At 41.4% G+C, this 20,228-nt stretch overlaps 3 protein-coding genes across 7 annotated transcripts in view; 2 read left to right on the top strand and 1 right to left on the bottom strand.

Moving 5' to 3' along the window:
• Nucleotides 1-827, top strand: part of INTS8 (integrator complex subunit 8) — a 57,234-nt gene extending 56,407 nt beyond the window's left edge. For both annotated transcript variants that reach the window (XM_003821671.6, XM_034966366.3), the window contains one exon: nucleotides 631-827. In XM_003821671.6, the coding sequence (XP_003821719.1) occupies nucleotides 631-747 (117 nt within the window). In that variant the 3' untranslated portion in view covers nucleotides 748-827. The remainder of the gene's footprint in view (nucleotides 1-630) is intronic.
• On the bottom strand, nucleotides 742-17,247 carry CCNE2 (cyclin E2). Of its 3 annotated transcripts, none has more exons than XM_034966367.3 (12): nucleotides 16,954-17,247; nucleotides 14,704-14,743; nucleotides 14,519-14,615; nucleotides 14,387-14,440; nucleotides 13,317-13,468; nucleotides 10,923-11,058; nucleotides 8,423-8,569; nucleotides 5,965-6,060; nucleotides 5,569-5,703; nucleotides 3,289-3,400; nucleotides 2,649-2,806; nucleotides 742-2,262 (listed from the first exon to the last, which is right to left on the bottom strand). In XM_034966367.3, exons 2-12 carry the CDS (start codon nucleotides 14,715-14,717, stop codon nucleotides 2,149-2,151), a joined length of 1,215 nt encoding a protein of 404 aa, XP_034822258.1. In that variant the 5' UTR covers nucleotides 14,718-14,743; nucleotides 16,954-17,247; the 3' UTR covers nucleotides 742-2,148. The 3 variants fall into 3 exon arrangements, with proteins under 3 accessions (XP_034822258.1, XP_054972716.1, XP_003821721.1); XM_055116741.2 differs by lacking the exon at nucleotides 16,954-17,247 and adding an exon at nucleotides 16,606-16,758; XM_003821673.5 differs by lacking the exon at nucleotides 16,954-17,247 and adding an exon at nucleotides 15,673-15,831.
• The window catches only part of NDUFAF6 (NADH:ubiquinone oxidoreductase complex assembly factor 6), a 162,344-nt gene continuing 156,934 nt past the window's right edge, over nucleotides 14,819-20,228 (top strand). For both annotated transcript variants that reach the window (XM_024929762.4, XM_024929769.4), the window contains exon 1: nucleotides 14,819-16,423. The gene's annotated coding sequence lies outside the window, so the exon portion shown is untranslated. The remainder of the gene's footprint in view (nucleotides 16,424-20,228) is intronic.

Raw genomic sequence — 20,228 nt, forward strand, 5'->3', positions numbered from 1 at the left:
TTGGGAGGCTGAGGCAGGAGAATCACTTGAACCTGGGAGGCAAAGGCTGCAGTGAGCTGAGATCACGCCATTGCACTCCAACCTGGGGGACAACAATGAAGCTCCGTCTCAAAAAAAACAAAAAACAAACAAAAAAAAAACCTTTTTTTTTTTTTTAATCTATAGATTTTAAGGCCCTAAACACTCCATAGCAAAAAACTAGTGTGTATATTTAGTTGGTTGAGGTACTTCTTTCTAATCATGAAAAGTTGAGCAACTATATGCTACTGTAGTGCTGAGCCACCAGTTATTTTTGCACATTAACAAGTGGAGCCCTAGTTTAACTCTAAAAATCGCCATGTAGAGCTTACTTATACTTTCAAATAAATTTACATGAATTTACTTAATATATTAAAATGCCACTTAAGTAATTCCATAAACTATGGCTCAGCAGTCCATCTTTCCTTGAGAGTGGCCCTGGTTAATCTTTATGTTAATTTTTTTCCAAGACTCTCCTGGGTTTTACAGTTAGAGGTTCAGTTAATCATTAAACTTTATCGTTGTTAGCACGTAGGTAGCTTTATATTACTTGTACCAACAAAACTTAATTTTTGACACACCTCTAATAACATCACTTTTCTGTTTTGGAAGATCAAAGCCATCGGCCAGACAGAGTTGAATGCAAGCAATCCAGAAGAAGTGTTACAGCTGGCAGCGCAGAGAAGGAAAAAAAAGTTTCTCCAAGCAATGGCAAAACTTTACTTTTAAGCAGTTAAATTTTTTTAACTTTTATTTTTTAAACAATGGGCTAAAAATAAACAGTATTAAAAGGTTAAGTTTATATAATACATATGTACACAATTAGTGGTGTTTTCTTTTCAGACAAAATACTGAAACAAATATTAGTTTAAAAACAAACTATACAGAAGACTTCATACCGTAACAATAAATTTATAGTTTCTTCAAAGGGAGAAGAGATTCACATATCTGATAACAAAATAAACTAGCAATCTAGTTTTCTAATCTACTTTATGAGGCTGGATTTTTTTTTTAGAAAAGCTAATTTAAAATATTTAGAAATAGCTAGCCTATGTACAGCAAGTTTTCATGTCTTTTTTTAATAAATAGATTTCTAGGAATCAGTATATATTTAATACTCTTCTTCCTTAAGAAAATAGAAGTTTAGGTCAAGTGTTAAGCTTTATCACTTTGACACTGTCCTTATCTCACAATGGAGGAATTTAGAAAGGACCTTAACAGTTTCACAAACATAAATAAAGCCTTAGTCACACTAAATTAAAAAAAAAATTCCTTAGGGATATCTTAGAGTAGTAAAGTGACTTCCTCATATAAATAGTTTGAAAGGGTACTTAAGTTTTTCACCCAAATTGTGATATACAAAAAGGTTATTACCAAGCAACCTACATGTCAAGAAAGCCCCAGTTAGGAAGGAGCCACAGCATTTATCTTGTTTATAATTTCTTTGGTACTCCCACTGTTTAGAGCACAGGTTGAACACCATGTTCATCTAAGCCTTATTAGTTAAAAAATGTGTTATGGCAAGGCAAATAAACTAGTTTAAAAAACATTAAATTTCACCATTTGTAGAAATTCAAGTTTTATAATAGCTTGCTATAGCAGCTATAGATAAATTAGTCACCTTATTACAAAACTAAACCTTTGTAAACAAGTTTAAATTTAATTTTCAAGAACCAAATTGCACTAGTCAAGAGTGTAGGAATTTTGAGAATCTAACAACTAGATTCAAAGTACTGTATCACTTAGTATACCCTTTAAGGTAGCACTTATCCAGTCCAAAACTCCAGTGACAAAATTCCTAGTTTATCAAGATAAACACAGTAACACTGGATTAAAGGAAAAACATTGCTATGGTATAGACTGTGGTTGGCTTCTATCCAGTAACCTTGGGAATGAAGACATCTTTGTAAACAAGTCCTGCTGTTTCTTTAACAGCTAACATAGGAAATAATTAAATGTATTCTTTAGTGCCAATTGTAAGTAAGTTTTAAAATCAGAATGGCAGTGTAACTTGTGAATTGACTAGGGCAATCAATCACAGCACTACTTTCCTGTAAAACTTTAGTAGTTCAGTGATACCAGTTCTACCCAATCTTGGTGAATTCCAACTTGTTTGCTTAGTTATCTTCTTTAGTGTTTTCCTGGTGGTTTTTCGGTGCTCTTCGGTGGTGTCATAATGCCTCCATTGCACACTGGTGACAACTGTCCCCCTTTTCTGAAGGTGTTTATGTAATTTACTTCCTCCTATACATGGGAAGAAATCATGCACTGATTTCATAAATCAAAGTCAAACCAGACTTCTGGGTACTTATTTGAGATTATTTAGGCCTAATTTTAATAGTCTTTTTATGTCTTTGCAAGTGTGAAGGGTCATATTCTGAAAGTTTCTATAACGTTATATATTTTTTAAACTCTTTATCTAGACTGTTGGCATTGATCTTGAGACACTTCACAAATCTTGCTTTGATTTCAAAGTAATTTTATTAACTTTTCTACATTTTGAAATCAGTGTGCCCATTAGAACTTTCTTTCCCCTGAAACTGCCTGAAGGAGTACTCTATTCCTACCATCAGTTTTGGTGACTTACTAGATTCAGATAGCAAAGCCAAAAAACTCACAAAAAAACATACCAGCATAGCCAAATACTTTGTATGTGTCTGGATATTATGTCTGTCTTCCATAGGAATCTTCTTAAAAGTCTTCAGTTTCACTGGACTAGTACTTTTTACTACATTGACAAAAGGTACCATCCAATCTACACATTCTGAAATACTGTCCCACTCCAAACCTAGATAGAAAAAAGTTAGAAAAGCATGAAGGTTGTACATCAGAAACTATCTTACATATGTCTGATGTACTTGCTGCTGTTTTTGAGATATCTTAAAAGAAACCAAATCATAACCAACAAGTTTAGCATGTCAAAACAGATTATCACTCTCAAACTATTTATATGACTATGTTGAAGGGAAAAAGGACTTCAGAACTTCTTAACCAGTACCTTCTACATATGAAATTGAAATGGTCAAATCGCAAAGAACTCTTAAAGCAGAACTATAATGTTGATTCGTTTCAACTGTATTTAAATTCCATTTGGTCTTTTTGTAGATAAACATTCAGGATTGGAAAGTACTTCTAACAGAAAGATAATCACTGAACAGCTAATTTTTTTTTGCCAAAGTTTTAAATGCATGTTTAGCAGAATGTTAAAGTTCAGAGACTGTAGTCCCATTAGAAGTTGTGAAAAGGTAAGAAGACAACAAATAGTCTTACCTGAGGCTTTCTTAACCACTTCAATGGAGGTAAAATGGCACAAGGCAGCAGCAGTCAGTATTCTGTACTGGAACTCTAATGAATCAATGGCTAGAATACACAGATCTAAAAGCTAACAGGAAAAACAAAAGTACAAGCAATTTAGGAGAAAGATGAGTACTAAATGTCTCTTGCTAAAACCTTAGGGATCTAGAGATAAATAAGCCACCACCCGGCCAGGCGCGGTGGCTCACGCCTGTAATCCCAGCACTTTGGGAGGCCGAGGCAGGTGGATCACAAGGTCACGAGATCGAGACCATCCTGGCTAACACAGTGAAACCCCGCCTCTACTAAAAAATACAAAAAATTAGCTGGGCTTGGTGGCACGCGCCTGTAGTCCCAGCTACTCGGGAGGCTGAGGCAGGAGAATGGCTTGAACCCGGGAGGCGGAGCTTGCAGTGAGCAGAGATCGCGCCACTGCACTCCAGCCTGGGCGACAGAGCGAGACTCCGTCTCAAAAAAAAAAAAGCCACCAACCTGAAGGAAGTAGACAAGGAAGGACTGTTGCAATACAGTGTGACATGTACTAGCAGGAAGGGCACCTAATCCAGATTGGAAAAGATAGTGATGGCCTCAAATTGCCATAAATGGGTCTTAAAAGATAAGGGAGCCAGGAAGAGTAGGAGGCAGAGAATGTTCTAGGTATAGGAACATTACTTGGAACTCAGTTCACAGTTCAGAACTCCTAAGGTGAAAAATAAATAAGGAGTACCTTTCCTTCATTTCTTATCAAGAAAGATGAGGGGTGGTGGCTAGAAAGAGGCATGGTCTAGATTGGATCACAAAGGGTCTTTAAGAAGTCAGAATTTTATAGGCTGATTCTTGAAGCTACTGGAAGATTTTTAAATCAAAGTTCCATTTTAAGAAAGATACCTTAGAATGCAGTGAAGCAGACAGACTAGAAGAAAACATGTTTATTAAGCAGTGAGATTAGTTAAAAGGCTGTATAATCTAGGCAATAAGAGCTGAACTAGTAGCAGTGGAATGGTATAGTGTAAAAGGGGTAGATTTCACAGATTTGAGAAGATACTTGTGCAGTGGAATTAAACTTCAATTCTGTTTGTCCTCATTGGTCCAGAAGGTAGGAGAAATGGGAGAAGAGCTGGGAATTGGAAGTGAAATATTACTGTTATATACCTCTAGAAAGTCCACATTGTTTATCGGCTTATCAAAGATTTACCATCACTATCAGAAGGGTATAGCTGCCTAGGACAATTTGGGATGCTAGGAATTCTGGATGAAAAAATTAAGCTTTTAATAAAAAGTTTTATAAAATCAATTTCAGTATACTTAGTGGTTATCCAATTTGAGTATTCATAATGTGCTAGATTTAAGCACCACTGCACACAAATTTTAACCTAGGTGACTTAATAATTATCCCCAAATGTCTTCCATATGTTAGATTTTCACATCCCACATAGAATAAGAAGGTAGATTTTCTTCACTTTTGTTATATGGCAGATACAGCAGCCTTAAGATTACTTACGAGAAGTAAGCAAGAAAGAATGGGATCTCCTCTTTTTTTTTTTTTAATTTTTTGAGATGGAGTCTTGCTCTGTTGCTCAGGCTGGAGTGCAGTAGTGCGATCTCGGCTCACTGCAACCTCCACCTCCCAGGTTCAAGCGATTCTCCTGCCTCAGCCTCCCAAGTAACATGTTGGCTAGGCTGCCTCAGCCGCCCAAACTCCTGACCTCAAGTGATCTGCCTGCCTGCCTCAGCCGCCCAAAGTGCTGAGATTAGAGACCTGAGCCACAGTGCCCGGCCAGATCCTCCTCCTCCTCTACTTACTTACTTTGTTAAATATGCTAGCCTGGAAAAGTTTACTTTGAATTTATGTTCTAAAACATTTTTTTAACAAAGTAATTTTAATTCTGATATTTAACTTGATAGGCACTCTGTGTATCCAAATGTAAAGACATCATACAGAATAATTCTATGCCATTATAAAGCTTAAACACAACTGGCGAAAAAAATGCTTTTCCCCATTTTATATCAAAAACAGATACTTTAGTTTGGACTCCTAAAGAATGAAAGTACTCAGAAAAGTGTAAGGACTTTGTTTTTCTAGAAATATTAAGCAACATAAACACTGGGGACAGAACTTTATGCGTCAAAAGTTTTGTTCTAGAATTAAGGAGTGAAGTCAATATGTCATTTTGTGGTATAGCCTATTTAAGACTATATATACACTAAAACCTGTAATTAATAACATTACCATTGAATCAATAAAAATGTCAGTACCTGAGCTATTTGAATGAATGTTTCCTGAGAATACTGAGGTAGAAGAACTTTAGGAGCATCTTTAAGAGCATCAACTTGGAGAAAGAGATTTAGCCAGGAGATGATTGTTACAGGACAAAGTTCCCATTTTAAAGCCTGTTAAACAAAATTTAAAAATGCCTGTTAATGAATGTAGACACATACACCACATTATACAGCAGAGCTTAGAGGTTAAGTACATTCCCCATCCAACCATAACCATTGTCAATATTTTGATGCATTAACCTCTTAGAACTGGATCCTAATACCTCAGTTTTGACTTTTTACATTGTAGTATTTGAGATTCAATTATAACTACTTATGTTACTTAGTAACATGGTTTCTTTTTTGCAACTAGGAAAACATAATTATTATTACCTTTAATATAATGAGTTCCATCCTTAAGATATCCTCTTCACTGCAAGCACCATCAGTGACGTAAGCAAACTCTTGGAGTTTAGGAGCATAGATTTCCTTTAAATTGTAATATTTTTATTGAGTACAATTGAGATAGAAATTAATTACAAATGTTCCTCAGTCTACAATGGGGTTACATCCCAATAAACCAAAATATCATTTAAGTAGAAAGTGCATTTTCATTTTCTTGGAGAAATAAGCAAAGACAAAAAGTACATTTTCTTTCTTTCTTTTTTTTTTTTTTTTTGAGGCAGAGTCTCAGGCTGGAGTGCAGTGGTGCAATCTTGGCTCACTGCAACTTCCACCTTCCAGGCTCAAGTGATTCTTGGGTCTCAGCCTCCCCAGTAGCTGGGGTTACAGGTGTGTGCCACTGTGCCCGGCTATTTTTTGCATTTTCAGGAGAGAGAGGGTTTCACCATGTAGGCCAGGCTGGTCTCAAACTCCTGACTGCAAATGATTTGCCTGCCTTGGCCTCCCAAAGTGCTGGGATTAACCACTGCACCTGGCCAGAAAGTGCACTTTCAACTTAACAGTATTTTCAACCTAAGCAGACATAGCCCTGTTGTACGTCAAGGGGCATAATGAATGCAGGTTGTTTTCAACCATCATAAAGTCAAAACATCGTAGGTCAAACCATGGTAAGTAGGGGACCATCTATATACAAATCACACACAGGCTTCAGATTTAAGGACAGCTTCACTAACTATAAATCTCAGTAAAATAATTCTAAAGTCAAAACAAAGTAAGATATTTTCATATCTAGGTATCTAGTAACTACATTGATTATCAAGACTTCTTTTCATAGAATTGACTTTGAATTTTCATTAATACAACTAGAATATGTCATTTCAGTTAAAGAACAGCCAAACTTGCTTTAAGATTGCCTGATATGGTTAGTCAGATCAAAAGGAGACACCCTGCCGGGTGCAGTGCAGCAGCTCACACCTATAAGCCCAGCACTTTGGGAGGTCGAGGTAGGAGGATCACCTGAGCCCAGGAGTTTAAGACCAGCATGAGCAACAAAGAGAAACGCTGTCCCCACAAGAAAAAATAGCCAGGCATGGTGGTGGATCCCTGTAGTCTCAGCTATTCCAGAGGCTGAGGTGGGAGGATCGCTGTAGCCTCGGAGGTCGAGGCTGTACTAAGCTGCAATAGTGCCACTGCATCCAGCCTGTGTGACAGCAAGACCCTGTCTCAAAAAAGCAAAGCACCCAACAAATAAGGTCTAGAAACTAAAAACATTTCCTTTACCCTAGTACAAAAATACGGTTAATCAAAAAATACTTCATGCAGTTTGGCTAACAGGTCTGTTTTAGCACTCCTGAGAAGAATTAGAATCATCAAAGGATTAGGTGTCTCCCACATAGGAGAACAGGCTAAAAGATCAGGATTTCAGTCCAGAAAGTTGTCTAAAACAGTATAATTTCAAGTAAGGATAGACTGAACACAAGTTTATGTGCCAAATTCAGCAGAATTTGGGGATGGCTCTTAAAGCTCAAAAGACATTTAAAAGAAAAAGGAAAACACTTAAAAAATTAATATATGATCACAATCCCTCTTCTCTCAAAATGATACCAGCTATAAAAGTCTTAGATGAAAGTATTGATGATATCCATCATGTATTAAGAAAAGTAAATTGAGCTTATGTGAAGGAAAATCTTAAGAAAGGATGTGCCTTCTATCAGGGCAGCACCATCAGATACAAAAATATTAGGCTGGCCGGGTGCGGTGGCTCATGCCTGTAGTCCCAGCACGCTGGGAGGCCGAGGTGGGTGGATTGCCTGAATCAGGAGTTCAAGACCAGCCTGGCCAACATGGTGAAACCCCGTCTCTACTAAAAATACAAAAATCAGCTGGGCGTGGTGGCAAGCACCTGTAATCCCAGCTACTCGGGAGGCTTAGGCAGAAGAATCGCTTGAACCTGGGAGGCGGAGGTTGCAGAGAGCCGAGATCGCGCCATTGCACTCCAGCCTGGGCAAAAGAGTGAGACTTCGTCTCGAAAAAAGAAAAAAAAAAGGCTGGATAAACCATTATTCTAACCCAACACAGTATGCATTTCATTTCATTTTATTAGCTGTTTAGTTTTCAAAGGTCATTCTGTTGAATACAAATGCTATAATTATGTATATAAATAGAGCATCAATATGTTTCGTTTGGCAGAATGAGCCATGGGACATTTCACTTAGATACTAATCCCAGAATCTAAACTAGAGATTTATAATAAGGCTCAGACATTACAGAGGGAACTATGATAATTTATCATTCATCCCTGTGGTAATGTTCAGAAAATGTACTGAGAAACAAAAACATTCACCTTTCTAAGGAGTTAATATAAAACATAGTATTCTTTGGGATTAATATGTTGATTTTAAAAAAAGTTTGGGATAAATATATCTAAGGATAAACTTTAAGAACTTACCTCAAGTTTGGAAGCAATGAATAATGAGGTAATTCCAATGAGTTGAAGCATATTTTTATTTATATCCTTTTGTGTCAACATAAATCTATCAAAAAAGTCTTGTGCAAGATAAAATGTTTCCCTATGAAGTGTGTATACTTCACATACCTAGAGAAGAATCCAAACATTTAAATATTATCCTCTGAATTTCTCCAAATTAGAAAGTCATCTCTTAGCATATCAGACTTTAAAATATGTTTAAGCCAAACTGATAGCAAAGCTAAGATAGGAAAGGAAAAAAAGAAACTAAGATGTACTATTAGGATAAACAAATCTATTACTATGCACATTTACTAGTTTTATAGTTTTTCTTACCTCATTTATTTTTCATATTTTACTGCACTGTTAAAAATTATCAAAGGATACTGAATGGTTAACATTGGTGATAAACAAAATCTTATCCCTTGTTTCTGACTTTTATAGGAATTGCCCTGATGTTTCACTATTGTTATCAATAATAAATAGTATCTGTCATTTCTACACTTTTAGGGAAAGACTTTAATTCTCACAGTAACTCCATAAGTAGGTACCATTATCCCCATTTCGGAGGTGAGGAAATAGAGATATATACCAGAGTTTTTTTTTTTTTTTTTTTTTTTTTGACAGGGTCTCACTTTGTCACCCAGGCTGGAGTGCAGTGGCTCACTGCAACCTCTGCCTCCCAGATTCAGGCGATTCTCCTACCTCAGCCTCCTGAGTAGCTGAGATTACAGGTGTGTGCCACCATGCCCAGCTAATTTTTTGCATTTTTAGTAGAGATGGGATTTTGCCATGTTGGCCAGGCTGGTCTCAAACTCCTGGCTTCAACTGATCTGCCTGCCTCAGTCTCCCAAAGTGCTGGCATTACAGGTATGAGCCATCACACCTGGCCACATGAGTTTCTAATAATGAGTTAAGAAAACCTCTTTTGCTGGCCGAGTGCGGTGGCTCACATCTGTAATCCCAGCACTTTGGGAGGCCAAGGCGGGCGGATCACTTGAGGTCAGGAGTTCAAGACCAGCTTGGCCAATAGGGTGAAACCGCGTCTCTATTAAAAATACAAAATTTAGCCAGGTGTGGTGGCCTGCGCCTGTAATCCCAGCTATGTGGGTGGCTGAGACAAGAGAGTCGCTTGAACGCGAGATGCAGAGGTTGCAGTGAGCTGAGATCGTGCCATTCCATTCTGGCCTGGGTGACAACAGCGAGGCTCCGTCTCAAAAAAAAAAAAAAGAATGTCGAATTTCAAAAAATGTCTTTTGCATCTATTGAGATCTTAGCATTTTTCTTATTTACTGTTAAGGTAATAAATTAATAGATTTTCAAATGTTGAATCAAGTTTGCATTCCTAGACTGAAGAATATACTAAGATAGAGTTTAACACTGCCGGATTTGATAAATTCTGTATGCTGTTGCATACATAATCATATTTAGGTAAAAACAGGAACAAATTGAATTGGATAACCACTGGATGAATATCAGTATAACAAAAAGGAAACAAATTAAAAATTAACATAATTGTGCTTAAGTTGATTCCATGATCACTAGACAGTCAGAAAAAGTCAAAACCCAATGCCTTCTTGTGCCCACAATTAAAATACAATCTTTCCTTCTAGTCAGAATAAGGAAAAAGATGACCTGATGCAAAAGGATAACATTTTAGTCTTAAAAACTGTTCTGATAGCTTCTGAGATCTATTCTGCCATGTGTTCCTCCTCCAAAAAGTCTATGGTCTTTTTCCCTTAGAATGCTTCATCTCTTGTCTTAAAGACAGACTACAGAGCAAATATCCAAGAGTTGGAGGAAAAATCAGTTTGTCATCAACATAAGTAATCATTTCCTTAATAATAATTTTAGAAACTTTTTTAGAGCTATTATCCAGAGGAAAGGGAATGGACCTAAACAAGAGAGAAAAATCTGGCACAAATCTATAGGGGCTTCAGGATCACTATTCCTTTAAATTAATGGTATATTTCGGAAAAGAATAGAAGAATATAATAAAGAGAAGGTATCTGGACAATAGAGGGCGTAGAGCTTCCAGATATCCATAGTCTCATTATGGTTTAGGATATAGAAATCAGGATTCCTCATCATCATGATTTTGTTAATACAGAAAAAGACTTCAGAGGGCCCTGAAGCCTAGTTCTAGTTCTTCACTTTGTATAGCACAATTCAAAACCTAATCAACTATACATTCCATTCACCTTGAGTATCTGTGGCACCCAGAAAGTGGCTGGTACACAGCAGTATCCACAGATAACAGGAATTCTGAATTGGGTTTAGTTATATGTAGTAGCTTTGTCATGGTTTTACTCTTATAGAGTCACTTTCCACTTTGGGTGCAATCAACTACAGTAAGTACCTCAAAAAAGACAGCTTCCTGGGGATGAACAATAAACTCTTGAGAGTACATGGAAAGCACATTTACAGCTAAATATTTTTCCATCATACAGAGACAAAGGAAATTTGTATTGCTGTAACATACCTCTAAAAGCCAGTCTAGAAGTATGGACCTCATCTGTGGTTCCAAGTCAGAATGCAGAACTTCAAAATGTTTGTCATGAACATATCTGCTCTCTTTTTTTAACATGTTTAGCCAGACTTCTTTTGAACATCCCCAGCTATGGAAAGAGAGGAAAAAAACCGTAATTTTTTTTTTTTTTTTTTTTTTTGAGACAGAGTCTCGCTCTGTGGCCCAGGCTAGAGTGCAGCGGCACAATCTTGGCTCACTGTAATCGCCACCTCCTGGGTTCAAGCGATTCTTGTGCCTCAGCCTCCCAAGTAGCTGGGAGTTACAGGTGCCTGCCACCAAGCCTGGCTAGTTTTTGTATTTTTAGTAGAGATGGGGTTTCACCATGTTGGCTGGGCTAGTCTCGAACTCCTGACCTCAAGTGATCGACCTGCCTCAGCCTCTCAAAGTGCTGGGATTACAGGCGTGACCCACCATGCCCGGCTAAAAAACATAATTTAAATTGTGCAATCCATGTAATATACAAACTCTGTTTCACATAGATAAAATTCAACTTTCAGACATTGAAATGCAACTTTTAATTAGAACTTGGAAGAAGCTCTTAAAGTAAATAAGAAAAAAAGCTTCTGCCTTAATTTTTGGAAACAATTTCCTTTGCATGAATAAATAGAAGCCTGAAGTAACACAGTGGGAACCTGGACTATGATCATCCAAACCTGCAGATTTCAAGGGAGTGCTTTCTAGTTCCACTTATTTATACTTTACAAAGGTTGCTGTTAAAAGATAACCACGTTGCTTTTCCCATAAGTGGTCTGAAGTAATCTGTGAAAATAGTTGGCTATTCACTTGACCTGGAAAACCCCACAAAATCATGCAAATCAAGAGGTTCAAATCTTTGTGTTCACTGTAAGAACACTCGTGAAACTGCCCAGGCTATCAAGGGTATGCATATATGAAAAACCACAAAGTGGCCAGCACAGTGGCTCACACCTGTAATCCCTGCACTTTGGGAGGCCGAGGTGGGTGGATCACTTAAGGTCAGGAGTTCGAGACCAGCCTGGCCAACATGGTGAAACCCCGTCTCCACTAAAAATACAAAAAATTAGCTGGGCGTGGTGGCATGCCTGTAATCCCAGCTACTCAGGAGGCTGAGGCAGGAGAATCACTTGCACCCAGGAGGTGGAGGTTGCAGTGAGCCGAGATCGTGCCACTGCACTCCAGCCTGGGCAACAACAGCAAACCTCCGTCTCCAAAAAAAAAAAAAAAAAGAAACACCATGAAGTATTTTTAAAATGTCACTTTACAGAAACAGCATGTGCCATTCTGACATTACAATGGTGGAGTTGGTAGGTGTACCCAGGCCAAGCAGTGGGACTGGACACAAGGTTGGTGGCCCAAAAAGAGTGCTGAATTTTTGCTGCACATGCTTAAAAATGCAGAGAGTAATGCTGAACTTAAGAGTTTAGATGTAGATTCTCTGGTCATTGAGCATCTCCAAGTGAACAAAGCACCTACGATGTGCCAACGGACCTACAGAGCTCATGGTCGGATTAACTCATACATGATCTCTCCCTGCCACATCGAAATGATATTTAGTGAAAAGGAACAAATTGTTCCTAAACCAGAAGAGGCAGTTGCCCAGAAGAAAGAGATATCCCAGAAGAAACTGAAGAAACAAAAACTTATGGCACAGGAGTAAATTCAGCACTAAAATAAATGCAATTAAAAGTGAAAAAAAATGTTTTCTCAAGAGCAATACAAAAAAGTTAAACACATAAGGCATGTGATCACAGGCAAGAGAAGTCTCAATCACCTCTAAATAGATCATCTATAGCAGGATCACCTATGGGGTGGGTAAGGTGGGACAGAATGCAGGGAAAGGGGGATTGGTGAGTTTAAGTGTCTGATTCCATTAAATTGCTTATTAAGGCCAATCATAAATTAATACAGTACATGTTTTGTATAAGCTGTACCTCTTAGTTACACTCATGGACTAGAAAAAAGAATTAAGTATAGACCTTATTAAGTTTGGTAAGAAATAAATAGGGTTGATACATCAATTGGAAAAGCTTCCTTTGAGTTGAAGCTGCAAGAAACACGAATAAAAATTTTAAAGGAAAAAGCTGTACATGTAAAAATGTTTCTATCTTAACAAAAAACTAATTCAGTCCTGTTAAGTCTTTATAGTACTCAGCAAGCAAATGAAAATAATTTTATAGAATCAGTGTTTTAAATACCCATATCATTTGCAACCAGCACTACTCTCAGATAAAATGACATATGATTAAATATTAGTAAACAATTTTTACAAGTTTTTCTACTTTATGAAAGCAAAAGACAAAATAGTGCCATGTATTAAATCAGCACAACTTTATATCTTTGAAATAAAATTACTGAAATTTTTCTTACCTTAAATCAGGCAAAGGTGAAGGATTAATAAAAAGATTTTTAAATCTGTAATTTGTAAATCTGGAGAAATCACTTGTTCCTATTTCTTTGTGAGGTGTTTCAATGATAATGCAAGGACTGATCCCCCCAGATAATACAGGTGGCCAACAATTCTGTCATAAAAAAAAGAAAAATATCAATTTGTGCAAGGAAAACCTTAGTTTTTGTAATGGATCTTTCATAAATGAAAGCTAATATGTCTAAAGAATCATAATTTTAGCTAACATAGATGGCAATATAGCTAATTTGACATTCACATTTTATAAACAAGCCATATAGCTCATATTGATTTTTACAAAGAGTAATAGGATGTTTTAGACAACAAAATGCAATTCTGGTAATAGAAGACACCAGGTGTCGAAGAAGGACAGTAATAACAAAATGCATCTGCAGTCTAAAATACTAATCACTTTCAAGATCACAGAATCGTTCTCTGTATCTAGCAATAGTAGCAGGGACTTTTTTTTTTTTTTCAAATAAGCTCTTTTTAAAAAAAGTGTGCTCTGATACTTTTGAATATTTGAAAGCAAAACCTTAAAAATGGAATCGATTACTTAAACGATCCTTTTCCCAATAATGCTGGTTTCAAACGCAATCACTATCTCCAAAGTGCTGCTTTCTGTAAAACACATAGGAAGAAGAGGTACCAAAGGGCTGCGTGCCAGGCTGTCAGTGATCTCACATCCTATTTATGCCCAAGAAGCAGCTATTAGGACCGTCTACTAGAGTCTGCGAGGGAACAAAGAGCAGTATATTGGACAGATTAGGCGGGCCCTGGTGCACCAGGCAGTTCCAAGAGGGAGGGATTTACAAAAAGGAACCAGCTGCTTGAAGGCACTTATTCTGCAGCTGTAGTAGGATTCGGGCACATAGAAACCACCCAAAGATAGGCGCCTTCCTGCTGACCTCTAGGGGCATTAAAAGTAAAAGTGTCAGAGGAATCTATTGCAAAGCAATAAACACATAATTCTATTCTTATTCATCTATCCTCCATTTTTCCCCCAAACCCACCCAGCCCAGTTCTGCATTACCCTAATTTCATACTGATGTTTCTTGGTGACCTCCTCTCTTCTTTTTTTGACATCCTGGAAAATAGAAAAGACCATTGGTAAACTAAAGTCCCAGCATGGAATTTCGTTCCTCCCTCTTTCTCCTTAAATCACCTGGGTAGTTTTCCTCTTCTTGGCCTGGATTATCTGGGCTTCTTGGGGGGATTCCGTCTGGCTGGGCTGGGGCTGCTGCTTAGCTTGTAAACGGCTACTGTAGTGAATTTTTAAAAAGGAAGTGTAATTAGTAAGTTAAAGGCAGCAACTAATTTGAAACATGTCTCTAAGACAGATAATGTTACCTTCGTCTTGACATTCTCTTCTTTCAGGTGTATAAAACCTCTGAAGGAGGGAGAGGAAAAGCCGCAGTCAAGTACATTGTCATTCACATTCTCCAAGTGCCAGTAAGACGCTGATTCGGAGGTGAAAGCTCAGTCCCTCCGAAGGGGGCCTGGGCCCTGTGACCCTGCCATCTTCTGTGCTATGTTAGCTAGCTCATGGTAATTCATTTTGGATACAAGCCTGCATTTCCTCAACTGAATGTACAGCTGGAACGCGAGTGTCCAAAAATTTACCAAGCACTCCTGACACCTTGAACGCGCAGGGAGGCACATCTTCCTCAAACGGGTTTTTCTGGGTCCTCCACCCTCTCCCCCGTACACCGGGAGTGGGGCTTGGGCAGCGCCCCCACGTCCCGCCTCCCTCCTGGACCAGCGGGGAGAGGGGGTTGTGGAGGCGAAATGCTGTGGAGAAGCCGGTTCCGCGCCAATTTGGAGAGCGGCGGTGGCGGGGAAGCAGGGGGCGGAGGAACCAAGACTGGTGTCACGGCCTCCAGTCTCCTTTCCCTCCTTCCCGGCCCCGCCGCCCTACCGCCGCTCGGAGGGGCGCCGGGACCCCAACTCCAGATGGGAAGCGGAGGGCGTGGGGGAGGGCAGGAAAAGGAGCTAAAGAAAGGGGAGACTGGGCTGGCTGGGAACTTTTCTCCCCAAGGAGGGGACCCGGCCTCCCATCCTCTCTCCCACGGGATAGCTCCCCAAATGAGGGTGGGATAGAGAAGCCCCTAGAATGAGGGGCGGCTCTCCATGCCCAGCCGCTTCCCGGTCCCCTGCCAAGGTTCCTGACAGGGACGGAACGCGGGAACCCATGACCCCCAGTCGTCTAGTTCTCAGCCCTCCCGATTTTCCTCCCTGAGGCTCCCGCCTGTGGTAAGTGATCGGCCCAACTGGGCTTTCTTTCCTCCCGCATCCCCCCTACGCGCAGCAACTCCTCACCGCCAGACCAGCTACCGCTCGGCTCAGCTGGCGCCGGCGCCAACCCAATATATAGGCCGGGCCGGTCCCGCCCCGCACGCATGCGCCTCAGACTGACACCTCCGGACAGCGCGCTCCCCTCTCCCGCCCGTCCGCCCGCGCGCCCGCGCGCCGCGCCCTGCTCTCAGTGCGCGCCCGCCACCCGGAGCGGCCGTGGGGTCCACTCTACCGGGCCTTCTGCCCGCGTCCACCGCGCTCCACGGCGCGGCCGGCGGCGGTAGGGAAACTCTCAGGGGCTCCTTCTCCGCGGCTGGTCTCCCCGCCGCCTGGCTCGCGCATCTCCCGCCAGTTTGCTTTTGCTCCCTCCCACTGCAACTCCTGGATTTCGGGGGTGTCAGCCTGCGGCTCAGCCCGGGCGCATAACAGGGGGACACGACTCGGGCGACCATAGGGTGGCTGGGAAGTGACCGTCCAGGGGCGCGCCCTAGCTGTCCCGCCAAGGCCTCAGGGAACCCAGGTCTTTCCTGAGCGACGCGGGGACCCGAGGGCCCGCCCTTCGGGGAGGAGCAAAGCGTTGGCTGAAGAGCTGGCCAATGGGAGGCACGGGCGGCAGCACAACGTGGAGTGGCTGCAGAATGTAAACACCACTCAGCCACGCGCCTGGCCAAGTGCGGCTCTGCTCTCCCCAGTCTCGGTCCGCGACCACCCAGAGCCCGCTCCGCCGGCCTTGCGCTGCGCGCCCAGGGAAGGCATTTCCAGCCCGCCCACCCAGGTATGTATCAACCCTGTTTTCCGGCTCCCTGCTCCCCCTACCGGGTTTCCCTCCCCATGAGTCGGTCGCTCCCCCAGCCCGCCGCCCTGTCCCTGCAGTGGCCTCCAGCTGCCACCCCGCAGTCCCCGCGCAGGAAACGCTCGCGCCACGCCGCGCCCTCCCTTGCTTCCTCTCTTCCCCACCTCCAATTCCGGGATCCCAGAGGGTAAAACCCCTCTCCGGAGCGGGGCCCGGGAACGGCATTCCTCCTCCCCCTGAGCGCGGTGGTCCCCGGGGACCTGGCCGGGTGGGAAGAACGATCGCCACCACGTGCAGGCCCCGGGCCCGCCTGCCGCGCCCCGCCCCGCCGCCGCCGCCGCCGCCAGCGCGCCCTGCGGAGCCCGCGCGAGCCGGCAGCGCGGGAGGGCGCCGTTCGCGCCCGAGCGCTATTGGGAGGAGGGGGGCCCGACGCTCTTCCTTTACCCTTCCCCGGGTGTTTAAACTTAGGGGTCCCTTCGCTGCCTCTATGAATGCCCCCACAACTGGCGCACCCCAAAACTGCACATCGTCAAATCAGACTTGCGGCGGGTATTCCGCAAACAGGTTTTGCGGCGGGAGCAGCGAGGCGGGGAACAGCTCCGGGAACAAAGATCCCCTGGGTGGAGGAGCAGTGCGAAGGCGTCTCGGAACCCGCGGTAGCTCGGGCGGGCCGCGTCTGCCCAGGCCCTGAGCGAGCAGGACGGCGAGCGGGCCGCGCCGGGGAGACGGAGCCGCGCGGGCGGGAGCCCTTCCCGAGATGCACCGGGAGGCGGCGCCCGGCGACCCCGGCTCCCGCCCGGCCTTTTGTGCTGCGCCGCTCGAGCGCGCTTGAGGCCCGGGAAATAGCCGCCGCCGGACGGGCGCTTTGGGGTGGGCGAAGTCCTTTTTCACACTTTTTCGATTCTTCGTCTCGTGACGCCGGCAAAATAATTATCTCCCTAATTTACCTGTAGGAGCTTTGCCCAAGGTGACAGCATCAGGAGAAGCCCATGCCTTGTCAGTCCCAAGAAACTTTCTGCCATTTCTAACGCTTAGGATGGCTCTCGGCGGGGCAGAAGTTGCCTCCCTTTTGCAGTCACTCAAAACGCAGTTAGCGGTATAGCTAGCTTAAAGGTCTAACAGCATGATGTCAAGAAAAGGGGTCAGGGGTCTCCCAACAAGGGTCACCTGATCGTAAGCAGAACTGGTGGCCCTCGTGGTTGAATTTGATAAAATATACTGAAAACCAGTATGTCGAGTAACGTTTGTGGGAATCATCTTTGAATGATGAATGTATGCTCAGTACTGAGTTAACTAGTAAAAGACACTGCTCTTATAAATGTCCTTTCCATACCCTTGACTATTATGTGAACAGAATGCAATCATAGTAAAGGAGAAATTAGAAAATTCCAAGACGTCTTTGTGTGGAAAGGAATAGAGTGAATTCTCCCGTATTACAGATACCTGGTCAGTAGACAAGTGGGTCTGTTAAAAAAAGAGAAAATAAAGGGTAGGGGGCGGGTATGTTTGTTTTTAGCTTGCTCTTTTCCTACTTATCCGTTTTAAAATTCACCTAAAGTATATTTCCTCTATTGTACATGTAAAGTTAAAACACCATGGTAAATAAACTGTTGGCCTCTACCATGCTTCTCTGGGGTAACTATTTTGATTGCTCCGACATTCATTTTCAGGAGGAAAAAACCCCAGAAGATTCTTGGAAGCACAGGCTTAAAAAAAAAAATTCAGGCTTAGCCCACCCATTTCTTTATTCTGTGCCTTTTTTTTTTTTTGTATATCTCCTCTGTCGAAGCTTCACAGATCCTTTTCCCTGTGCTACAGTTATGCTCATCTTACAGGACAAAAATTACTTATTTAAATGTCTTTTATTTCCAACTCGACCTCGGAAATTGTTTTGTTCATCTTTTTATAGCCAGTATTCAGCAGTTCAAAGGCATATATAGTAGGACTTGGGTAAATGCTGATTTGAATTGTATGTAGGATATCCCATTATAGAATTTTAGGTCTCTAGGTTACCATGATGGATGATAGACGGATGGTGGAATTATTCCCAATAAATACCAGGCTTTTAAAAACATTAATAGAGTTTATTTTTTAGAACAGTTTTAAAGAAAAATTGAGCAGGTGGAACAGGACTTCCATATACTCACTCCCCTCTCCCACCCACCACACATGCACAGTTTCCCCTGTTATTGACATCTTATAGTATGGCATATTTATTACCCTATGATGTGTTTGCTATTTAGTGAATCAATGTCGATGTGTTATTATTAACTAAAGTCCATACTTTATTCCTATGTCTTTAGTTTTTACCTAATATCTTTTTATTGCTCTAGGATCTCGTCCAGGATACCCATCACATTTAGATGTCATGTCTTAGGTTCCTCTTGGCCATGGCAGTTTCTCAGACTTTTGTTTTGATGACCTTAACAGTTTTGAGGAGTGCTGGTCAAGTATTTTGCAGGCTAACCATGCGACAAAAACATCAGATGAATTCCGGTAGACGAGTTGACTGGGGTTATGGGTTTGGGGAGGAAGATCATAGAGATAAAGTACCATTTTCATCACATCATACTAAGAGTTCATACCGACATCATGATTTATTACTGTTGATGTTGATCTTGACCGCTTGGCTGAGGTAATGTTTGTCAGGTTTCTCCATTGTAAAATTACTCTTTTTCCTCCCTTTCCAAACTGTGCTCTTTGGAAGGAAGTCACTGTGTGCAGCCCACACCTAAGGAGTGAGGAGTGATCTTTTTTAGGGTGAAGTATCTGTATTATTTTAATTTATTCTGCATTAGAGATTTGTCTCTTTTTCCCCATTCATTAACTTAGTCATTTATTCCTATCAGTATGCACTCATGGATATTCGTTTTATAATTTGAATTATAATTCAATAATACTTTATCTTGTTGGTCAGATTGTTCAAAACTTTCACCAAGGTATTTTTCATACGTTTTTATTGTCATGAGACTCATTTGAAGCTAAGCAAAAATGAATGGTGCTTAATAATAGTCAGTATTTCTCATGTAACAAGAAAGGAATAAAACATTTTCTTCCCATTTAATGAAACTTGCTTATCCTTCATGCTTATCTAAAACATATCTAAAGGAAAAAAAATCTTTGTATTTTAGTAGAGACAAGGTTTCACCATGTTGGTCAGGCTGGTCTTGAACTCCTGACCTCAAATCATCCGCCTGCCTCGGCCTCCCAAAGTGCTGGGATTACAGGTATGAGCCACTGCACCTGGCCAATTTTTTAAATTAGAATCAGGTGAGATGCAGTTTTAAAAACAATTTTATTGTTAAACAAATACATTTTACTATAAGATAGTTTTGACTTCACATTCTACTTTGAAGCGTCATTGAGACCTCTAGATGTCCACAGAACACACTTTGAGAACTGCATACATAGTTGCCCAAACCAGAATCCTGGGAGTGAACTTAGTCATTCCTTTTTTCTTTTTTTCTGAGCTTCATAATCATAGTTAATATTTCCTGGGTAAGATAATGTGCTAGGCTGTACCCCAAGCCTTCACATACTATTAACTCCTTCAATCTTCCACCAACACTATGAGACAGGTGCTAATGACTGTCATTCCTGGTTTATAAATGAGGAAGCTGAGGCACAAGTGTAGTTTGCCTAAGATCCACAGTAGAGTCTGACTCCAGCTCACCTGTGCTGTGCTGCCTCCATTTATCACCAAATTCCTTTGTCTTCTGTTCCCAAGTCATTTCCACATTCATGCTTTATTTCCCTCTGCCTTAGTTCAGGACACCATTCTCTCTTC

The sequence above is a fragment of the Pan paniscus genome, chromosome 7 (genome assembly GCF_029289425.2).
Source record: "Pan paniscus chromosome 7, NHGRI_mPanPan1-v2.0_pri, whole genome shotgun sequence".
Lineage (NCBI taxonomy): Eukaryota > Metazoa > Chordata > Mammalia > Primates > Hominidae > Pan > Pan paniscus.

What these genes read in the sequence shown, in the direction of transcription:
- CCNE2 (XM_034966367.3), bottom strand. An exon ending in AACATCAGTATGAAATTAGG is followed by an intron (nt 13,469 to 14,386) that starts GTAATGCAGAAC and finishes TTTTTATGACAG; the next exon opens with AATTGTTGGCCACCTGTATT. An exon ending in TCACCTTTGCCTGATTTAAG is followed by an intron (nt 11,059 to 13,316) that starts GTAAGAAAAATT and finishes CTCTTTCCATAG; the next exon opens with CTGGGGATGTTCAAAAGAAG.